The 10600-nt window shown below is 41.9% G+C and overlaps 1 protein-coding gene across 1 annotated transcript in view; it reads left to right on the top strand.

Moving 5' to 3' along the window:
- The first annotated feature begins 293 nt into the window (after positions 1-293).
- slc9a5 (solute carrier family 9 member A5) overlaps positions 294-10600 on the top strand; it is a 36263-nt gene continuing 25956 nt past the window's right edge. The window contains exon 1 of the mRNA XM_058382421.1: positions 294-942. Within this exon, the coding sequence (XP_058238404.1) occupies positions 627-942 (316 nt within the window). The 5' untranslated portion in view covers positions 294-626. The remainder of the gene's footprint in view (positions 943-10600) is intronic.

Raw genomic sequence — 10600 nt, 5'->3', positions numbered from 1 at the left:
AATAATGAGAAGAAACTAAAATGTAGAAAAATAGGGTTGCATGAACTAAAAGTCGCTTCTCCTTTTTTATAAACCATCTCAAGCTATTTTGCTGTCTTGCTAAAACACCTTAAGGTTTGTAAGACGCTACACCTCATTCTACATTGCCGACATTTCCCTGTCTGTCCGCAAGGGGTCGCGATTGAACCACATAAACCTACAGGAGAGAGAAAAGGAAGTCTTGCCCTGTCTAGACTGTATTTTTCTTATCAGGTATGCTGTCCGAAAAAAAACTGCAGTGATGTTTTAGGTTTGTTTGTGAAATTTAGAAATAGACCTATATATTTAGCCAGGGACATTATTTGACGTTAAACACAGTCGCATCTCAAAACAAAACGTGTACTAGTTGCTACATAGTGCCATACATCCGTACTCGGTAGTATGTGAAAATTACACTGTGAGGCTTAGTACGCTAGTATGGGCTTTCTGAGGTAGACCTGTGGTGTGTGTGCGCATGCGCACGAGCCGGTTGTACCTTCGCGAGTTACCGGCGGTCACCGAGGTGTTGATGTTGTAAACCGGTACCGGGGAGGTATAAAAGCGCAATGGAGACGCCTGAGCGCTGAGAGTGGACCCGTAAACAGAAGATGCTCTCCTTGACTCTGGTGTTGCTCCTCAGTGCTGCTGCTGGAGAAGCGGCGACTGACCGTTGCGCGGATGGAGCAGCTCCGTCCTCGACTCCGGCTCTGACTCCGGCTCCGTACCGCTCCGGTGCTGAGGAGTCCCGCCGTCCCGGGCTCGCTTTGGCCCGCTCGGCTGAGCAACCGACCCCTACTACGGTCCACGACGACGGGTCTCACCACCACGGAGGGGGTTACAGGATAGTACAGTGGGAATGGAGCTACGTACAGACCCCGTACATCATTGCCATTTGGCTCTTATTGGCCAGCGTCGCCAAAATATGTGAGTAAAAATGGCGCGTTGGATCGTTCAGATGTAAAAGTTGTGTCTTAAGTTTGTCCTTGCGGCGCGTCTTTAGGCTTTATGAGCGATCCAGAAGGTTATTGCGCTCATGGGGGATACTGAAAAGTTTGTGTGATGATGAAAAGCTTCTCGTGAGGACGAGAGATTAACACTGTTCAGTCAGTCTGCTGATGCTTATATACGCTACATACATAGGCTTTGGATTGAGATGAACATATGACGTCCTGATGCAGGGGCCCAAGAGAGAAGTGAGATTTGAACCCATAACCTTCTGATCAGTAGTTTCTGATCTCCATTAGGGTTAACCAGGATTTGAACTCTTATCCTTCTGATAAGTAGTTTCTGAGCCGAATGAAGGTTTAGGCCCTGCTCATGGTCCCAGTTGACCAGGATTTGAAGTCATATCCTTCTGATCTCCATGAGAATTAACGCCCTACTCAATGGTCCATTTGACCAGGATTTGAACTCACCACCTTCTGATCAGTAGTTTCTGATCTCCATTAGGATTAGGGCCCTACTCAAGGGCCCATTTAACCAGGATTTGAACTCATATCCTTCTGATAAGTAGTTTCTGATCTCCATGAGAATTAACGCCCTACTCAATGGTCCAATTGACCAGGTATTTAAACTGATAACCTTCTGATCACTAGTTTCTGATCCCCATGAGAATTAATGCCCTACTTAAGGGCCCAGTTGACCAGGTATTTAAACTGATTACCTTCTGATCTGTAGTTTCTGAACTCCATGAGGGTTAAGGCTCTACTAAAGGGCTCAGGTTTTGAACTCATAACCTTCTGACCAGTAGTTTCTGATCTCCTTGAGGGTTACGGCTCTTCTAAAGAGCTCAATTGACCAGGATTTGAACTCATAACTTTCTGATCAGTAGTTTCTTATCTCCATAAGAATTAAGGCCTCCTCAAGGGCCCAATTGACCAGGATTTAAACTTCTGACCTTCTGACCAGTATCCTCATGGAGATCATCTTTCTGATCTCCATGAGGGTTAAGGCCCTACTCAAGGGCCCAATCGACCAGGATTTGAACTCATATCCTTCTGACCAGTAGTTTCTGATCTCCTTGAGGGTTAAGGCTCTTCTAAAGAGCTCAATTGACCAGGATTTGAACTCATAACTTTCTGATCAGTAGTTTCTTATCTCCATAAGAATTAAGGCCTCCTCAAGGGCCCAATTGACCAGGATTTAAACTTCTGACCTTCTGACCAGTATCCTCATGGAGATCATCTTTCTGATCTCCATGAGGGTTAAGGCCCTACTCAAGGGCCCAATCGACCAGGATTTGAACTCATATCCTTCTGATCAGTAGTTTCTGATCTCCTTGAGGGTTAAGGCCTTACTCATGGTCTCAATTGACCAGGATTTGAGCTCATAACCTAAGATAAGATAAGATAAGATTCCCACAGTGAGGAAATTTCCATGTTACAGCAGCAAGAAGAAAAGTAAAATGTGCAAGACAAAAGAAATCAATATAAATACAGAAGAAAAATAAAATAATCATAATAACTACACAATTGCACTAGGTTATTGCACATCATAAATTGTTAAAAATTGTCTGCGGGTGTTTCTGCAGACTGTGTGAGTTACGTCGTAAGCGACTGCCGGCTTTCCCATGACCACAGGTGAGGACAGGAGCGCAGGTTTAACACAGTTCCAGCTTTCATATACATACATATCTTGATCATTAAATAAAGTCGAGGTAGTTTTACTTCTGTATCACATTTAAAGACTGAAATTGTTCCCCAGTGTGCTGATATCAAAATAACAATAACAATATCAAAATAACAATCTTCGAAAAAGAAATCAAATAGATGAAATAAATCGATAGTGAGACATCATCAGTAACAAGACAAAAACAGATAGATGGATGATGGAGACCTTTCAAGAAGTCAAATGCCTTTTTACGAAACGTAATCTCAAAAGGTCTGTTGTAGGGGATGTCTTTAGAAACAACTATCTCCGAATCAACAGAAAAAGCTCCTTGATCAGATATCTTTTACACTTATGTTAATTCATTTGGGAGACTGTTCTATCCGAAGCTACTTATAAATACACTGAACAGAGGAGGCAGCATTTAAGCCGGGATTTAAACTCAAAATCTTTCAGACTAGAGTCCTAACCACGGCCACCACATCACATGTGGACTGATTTGCACATCTGTACTGTTCATCTTTTACCGTGAAACATTCAAGGCATTTATGACCCATTTATCTACCTTAAATCTTAAACTATATCCACCCTAGTGACAAGAAAATATACCTTTATTTTCAGAGAGTGTGTGTAAACAATTTCTGAGTGTAGCTCATCAATCTGTCCATTAAGGTAAATTGACCGCCATATGGCCACCACTGACTTAAGTGGACTCATTTCTGAGGGTGTTTTATTACTGGTTACTTTTTTTAAGACACTGGACCATTGTTTAAACACCATGTAGGTGTTTTCCATGCTCTAACCCTTCATCAGTGCCACTCTCTGACCTGAGGAGTGCTGGATATTTTTGGTTGTTAATCAAATATTGTGTTTTGGTGGACTTCAACTGACTCTGCCACAATACACAACTGTGCCATACACACTATCTTGTCAGTGTTGTGCTGAGAAGAAACCACCACCCAAATATCATGGCCCTCATGGGGGCTTCTGAATCTCAGTCATACCTCCGAACCATGGTAACAAATATATTTTTAAAATCCTCCATTCTTACAAGCTGCAGTTCATACCACACATAGCTAGAAATGCACCTCTATTTGCTGACGATCAGATAGACGAAACCATATGGCGCATGTGGCATTTTCCAAGACTGATTTACTTCTATTAGTGTAGCGTTACACAATATATAGACTACAGCTGGAGTCTGTGACCTATAGTCCACCGGTGACTAACTACTTTCCTGGACGCTTGCACCCAGGGTGGACATAACAGGAGCTGGATTGAGTGAATGTCACTCCTTGGCATTGAAATGAGCACACGAAACAGCACTTCTGCTGTATGGCAATGAGTCATGCCCTGTCAGCAGAGACACTTTATGGGGAAAAGGAGTCTCCTTGTAGAGCTGTATACAGAGGTCGAATTGTAGAAAAAATTCCAATGGGACCGAGTAGGCCAGACGGCAAACCTGTAACTACACGGGGAATATCCAGATGAACCAGAAAGTTAGAAAACCCACTAATGCTCAAAACTAATGGAGTATAGGATAATTAAATATTTAGACAGTGTCCATAAAAATTAAGTTCTTTTATTGGTTATTTAATAAGTTATTTAATAAAATAGATAATGATCAGTTTTATTGGTCAGTTAGGGTTTGGTGTTTTAGTGGTGGAGCTTGTTGGGATCAGATGAGCTTTTTCCATTTGTAACGTCATGAGACTTGTACAAAATTGTCTTGGCTTTTTATTGTGAATATACAGTTGCTGAACATTTTACATTCTGTACTAGGTGTAGATTATGATCGGTCTACTGTTTCTTTTCTTTCTTTTTTTTCCCCACTAAATTTAGTCTCGGCCAATTGCCACCCACCAGCCAACTCTCCCCTATCATGTGACGTCTACCGACCCAGAAGGGTGACATGCTTCCTCCAAGACACATGAAGCGAGTCAACCATGCTATTCTGAACTGCTGCTCATTCTGGGTCACAGAGCAGCGTAACACACTCGGATGAAGCGTGTCGCCGTCTTTAACATACACGAGCTTACCGTCACCCGTGCCTTATTTGTGTCTCAGTGATGAATAAGGGTGAGCGAGTTTACAATCGCTCCCACCCAGAGAGCACAGCCAGTACCGCTCTCTTGGACTCCCGGCCGCAGATGGCCGTGGCATCATCAGAAAGACTGGCTTGTTTGGAGATCACTTGTGTCACCCAATTGAACCCCCGCCCGCTCAGATCAGCCGAAGGAAACATAAGAACAAAAAGAAAGTCAGATAGAGTCAACAGCCCAGGTAGTGGAGCACTTCCTTTATAACGTTTCCTGTATAAACCTCAGCATTAACTGGCGAGTGAGCTAGAATCCACTAAAGGGTTGTATCGGTGGTTACGTTTGCAACTTAATTCATATAAAGGTTTTTAATAGGGTCATAATTTAGTTTTAAAAAAAAAAGTCAATTACAGAAATAGAAACCTAGTGCATTTCTTGCCCCCTGCTTTAGCCCTGCTGTTAATGACCAGGTGTGGTAGGTGTATTAAAGCTAAAAAATAATGACCAAGCTGTACTGGACGTTGTCCTTCCTGGATTGTTGTCGTATACGTAGAAAGGTTACATCCTCCGCTGGTTTATAGTCACACCAAAAAGGTGCTCATGGACATGACATGGTGTGATCGATCCTTCCATCCCGTCCTATGTACACACCACACACAAATGCTCAGAAAAACAGGCACTCAGTGTCAGATCAGACTACAGCTTTAATCTTCTCTTGATGTATCATACAGAACCAGAAGGATATCAGCGGTGGAAAAAAGCCATCGGCGGAACGCTGCAGATGCATGATGATGGACACCGTCTGTCTTTTTATTTACTGGTGTAAAGTGAGCAAAAATAAACACCACTGCTCCATCTGATCTCTCTCCCTTACCCATCACCTGCTTTGCAGCTTTTTACCTTAACTGCTTTCCCAGTTTGCCATCATGTTGCCGGTTAGCCGTGTTGATGGTGTGGGAGTGTTGGGCATACAGCCCACTCTGTTTCCACAAGCCCACAGAAAAATTTTCTATTTTAGATCTCTCTCTCTCTCTCTCTCTCTCTCTCTCTCTCTCTTCATTTCCATAGGCAACAGCATCAAATACTCACAGTGAATATTTGTCTTGCATTTGGAAAAGCAGGCCACGGATTTGTAGTACCTGCAGCATCTACATGTCTCCCCTGAATGTCAGAATTGACTGCACAAACAGTTAAGGGCAAAACTTTGTATCCCCTCCATCTTTTTTAATGTTAAACAGGTAATATGCCTGTATGCATTCACTGTGTGGCCAACAGTATGTGGACACTTAACCAGTTACACCTATGTACTTGATTCAGATTTTTTCCCCTTTGCTGTTAATAATCTCCACTCTTCTGGGAAGACTGAACACTAGATTTGTTATAACTACGGTTATAACACATTTATAACGTGGACATTCATGCAGCTGTTATAACTATAGTGTTTTTCCTCTACTACTGAGCTTCTGTTTTTTATTTAATTATAAACTTTTATAAACGAACATGACAAAGTTTAAAAGTAGTCCTAATGAGAAAGCCTGAGGCAGTGGGGGTGAGCCTTCACTCCCCACGTGCAGCAGTGAGCCTTGGCCATCCATGACCCTGTCCCCAGTTTACCACTGTTCCTTCTTTGGTACACTTTGATAGATACTGACCACTGCAGACCAGGAACACCCCACAAGAGCTGCAGTTTTGGAGATGCTCTGATCCAGTCGTCTAGCCATCACAATTTAGCCCTTCGTCAAACTCGCTCAAATCCTTACACTTGCCCATTTTTCCTGCTTCTACTACATCAAATTTGAGGACAAAATGTTCACTTGCTGCCTAATATATCCCACCCACTAACAGGAGCCATGATGAGGAGATAACCAGTGTTATTCACTTCACCTGTCACTGCTCAGGATGTTATGCCTGATTGGTATATATATATATATATATATATATAATTTGGACACACCTTTTAATTCAATGTTTTTTTTTGTTTAGGGATTTATTTTCTACATTCTAGAACAATACTGGAAATTTCAAAACTATGAAATAACACACATGGACTTAAGTAATCCATTTGTAACGACAACAAAAAAACAGTCAGTTGTTATTTTAAGACACGAAGGTCAGGTGTTCTGGAATAGTTCTTGCAAGAACAGTATTGTCAAGTGCATTTGCAAAACCCATCAGGCACCATGATGAAACTGGCTCACATGAAGACCATCCCAGTAAAGCAAGACCAAAACTGACCTCTGCTGCAGAGGAGAAGTTCATTTAGAGTGACCAGCCTCAGAAATCACCAATTAACAGCACCTCAGATTAGAGCTGTTATGAAGGCTTTACAGAGCATCAGTAGCAGACATATCTCAATATCAACTGTTCAAACGACATTATTGTGTATTTCGGCCGCCTTCAGCATTGTTTTACAATGTAGAAAGAAATAAGTCAGGAAAGACCATGGAATTAGAAGATGTGTTATATATATAATTCTAGCAGTTCAGATTTCTTACAGCTTCTTTCTTGAGCTGAAACTCTTCAGCTTCAAGGACAGGTCTCAGTCCCACTGTCTCTCAGTCAAAAAGCAACGGAAAATTCTCAGCTCATCATCTACGCTTACATAATTATTATTTCACCCTTACTAAAGTAGATAGAGACTTCTAACCATGTCCTCTTGGCTTTATCCTTAAAGTAAATGTTTATTTAAAAGAGATGTAGTTGCAGCAGCTGTTCAGATCATAAAGTGAAGTGACACTCTCAATCCCAGCTGATTCACATATTACGTTTTTTATACTTGCTCCATTTCCCTGTATCTTCTATCTTTCTTTTACTTCTAGTCACATCTCTGCGCCGTGCTACTTTCCGAATCGTCGTTATTATAGAAAGAAATCAAGCGCTCCGAGGTGCTCCGCTCTTTACGGCAATTATTACAAACCAAAACCAAGGTCAATATTTGCCGTGCCCGGTGCCTCGCGGGACCGACGACATACATGTGCTGAGCAACAGTGTCTCCTAAGGGAATCTGAGCGGCAGTCTCATTCCCAGTAAATTTAAGACCTGGAGGCTTAATACGGAAATGGAAAAAAAGTTTGTTTATCCAGTGCCGTTAATGATACGCACCCGTGACGTCGCTCCACTACATATAACACATCACAGAACTACACCCTACAACTATTTCTGCGGATATATCCACAGAAATGGATCTCTATGGTGTGTTATTGGATTGAACATGTGAACAGGCATGCACGTCTAGTGTTAGTAAATCACGGTGGACGGTTGCCGTGGCTACCGCTGGATATTTGTGAAAGCAAATCATCTCCATCTATTAAACCCAAACTTATTTGTATTAGACCTGTTTATATGTGATATAGCATGTTGCTTGCATACCGTGTGATGCGAAAGGGTCACGGTTTACTTAATAGAGTATTTAATTATGACTTATCTCTTTATTACAGCACTATAGCTCTTATCTGATTGGAGGAAGCAGGCGCTGAGCTTTAATGGCCCGTCTGCTCCAGAACAATTGCAATCTAAAAGCCCGGGTCTGTTTGTGAAAGTGTAGTCAGGGATTGGTGTGATGGACAGAGATTGTTTTCTTTTACTTTTTCCTTGGCTTAAAAGCATCATCCAAACTGGAAACATTGGCCACACATTTATTGTTTCAGGCTTGCGTGCTTGTGTGTGTTCGATAAAAGATGGGAAATGTACAGTATGCTGTGTGTGTGTGTGTGTGTGAGTTTTTTCATGTGCTCTGATGAATGACTCACAATACGGAGCTGATTGATGTGTCCCTGGTGGAGGCGTGTTTGTGTGTGTCGTGCTCTGATCCCTCTGTCCATGAAAAACATGAATAATTACTGCCATTAGACGCTCCCATTACCCTCCCGCTCCTCTCGGCACATTAGTCCTTCATCCCTTTTCTCTCTCACTCTTTTTTCTTATCTCTCTCTCTCTCTCTCTCTCTCTCACCCTCTCCGTCCACTTTGTCAGACAACCTGTAGGAGACGACCTGTAGATCATCACCTCACGTGATTAGGTGTCATACTATACGTGTCGAGAGTTTCCACCGTAGATCGGTTTCACTCTGTGAAATTTGAACTACTTTTGGACGGTTTAAATTACAGTTCTCGGCAATTAGTTGTCAATTGAACATGTCTTTCGTGCAAATTACTCAGTTTCCCAAATCATTCAATCATTCTATTAAAGCCACAACTCTTCACGCATCTGGGTTCCTCATGTTTTAATGTGTGTGTGTGTGTGTGACAGTTTCACTTACATTTCTGGCATTTGGCAGACGCCCTTATCTGAGCAATTAAGGGTTAAGGACCTTGCTCAGGGGCCTAAAAGTGGCAGCTTGGTGGTCTTGGGGTTCAAGCTCACAACCTTCTGATCACATGTCCAACACATTAACCACTAAGCTACCACATCCCGCTTAATAGCAAACACCACAAGAGCTGGATGTTTGTATACATCGACCAGGCATAACATTATGACCACCTGTCTAATATTGTGTTGGTTCCCCTTTTGCTGCCAGAACAGCCGTGACCCGTCCTGCACTGTGTATTCTGACACCTTTCTATCAAAACCAGTATTAACTTCTTCAGCAATTTGATCAACAGTAGCTCGTCTGTTGGATCGGACCACATGGGCCAGCCTTCGCTCCCTACGTGCATCATTGAGCCTTGACCACCCATGACCCTATCGCTGGTTCACCACTGTTCCTTTCTTGGACCACTTTTGATAGACACTGACCACTGCAGACCCGGGAACACCCCACAAGAGCTGCAGTTTTGGAGATGCTCTGATCCAGTGGTCTAGCCATCACAATTTGCCCCTTGTCAAACTCGCTCAAATCCTTACGCTTGCCCATTTTTCCTGCTTCTAACACATCAACTTTGAAGACAAAATGTTCACTTGCTGCCTAATATATCCCACCCACTAACAGGTGCCATGATGAGGAGATCATCAGTGTTATCTTAGGCTACGTCTACACTAATCCCGATAAATTTGAATACGTTTCCGTCTAAAAACGCTCCAAAAAAAGTCCCAAAGGTTGGCCATCCACACTGAAATGTCTGAAAACGCTTACGTCCCTGTACTGCGTGTGATTAAAATGTAAGACGCTTCGACCTGTCATTCCCGCCTGCTGTTTATTTACTTTCGGGCTCTTAGCTGAATTGGTCACATGACTAAAAATGCGTCATTGTCTTCAAAAGCCTCCGTCTTCACAGTCCACACTGCGACGTGAAAATTTATTGTTACGATAATTGTAGCTATAAATCTCACATGCTGTTCTTTAATGCACAAAACATTTGTAATTGTTAAAAGAATCTGCTGTGGTATAAATTATATTTAAGAAATGTAATTTCTTACACATTTCTTACGCATTATTAATCATCACCTGTTTACGCTTATGACCGCAGTCATCTGCTGTTCCAGCTTCTCTTCCCTTTCAGATGGTCGTAAAGCTTTGGTTTAATATACGCCACTCGTGATGCTGTACAGAACAGTGCAAATTAGTTTATAATTAGTTTTTAGTTTCACTACATGCATCGCTGGTGCATGTACTTCTTAAGTGACTCTGCCAGCTTGCTGTTTAATCAAAGTCAGCATGAATCCCCTCCTGTTTCTTTGCTGGTGTGCAGGCTCCAATGCCCTGTAGAGGTTTTCTGGGTGCTTGGGAGATGTTTTTACATTATGTTTTACATCATATTAAGCAGAATCGGCTCAGAAAGTGCATTTTTACAATTTTTTAAAAGAAATTTTTTGCTTGATTTAAGCACTCTTTTTATAAAAATCCAAAGCAGATCTGTGTTACGAAGGTGATTTGTAGCCTGGTCTCACACAAAATTAATAGAAATAATAATTGTGGGTATCTTTTTAAGTGTAAATGTGTATGAATGATCTCTTTATATCTAGAAAATGTTTTTGTTTTATTGTATACATTCATGGAG

The sequence above is a fragment of the Hemibagrus wyckioides genome, linkage group LG27 (assembly GCF_019097595.1).
Source record: "Hemibagrus wyckioides isolate EC202008001 linkage group LG27, SWU_Hwy_1.0, whole genome shotgun sequence".
Classification (NCBI taxonomy): Eukaryota; Metazoa; Chordata; class Actinopteri; order Siluriformes; family Bagridae; genus Hemibagrus; species Hemibagrus wyckioides.
Note: the sequence above shows the minus strand (reverse complement) of the source record. Positions and strands in the feature narration are given on the sequence as shown.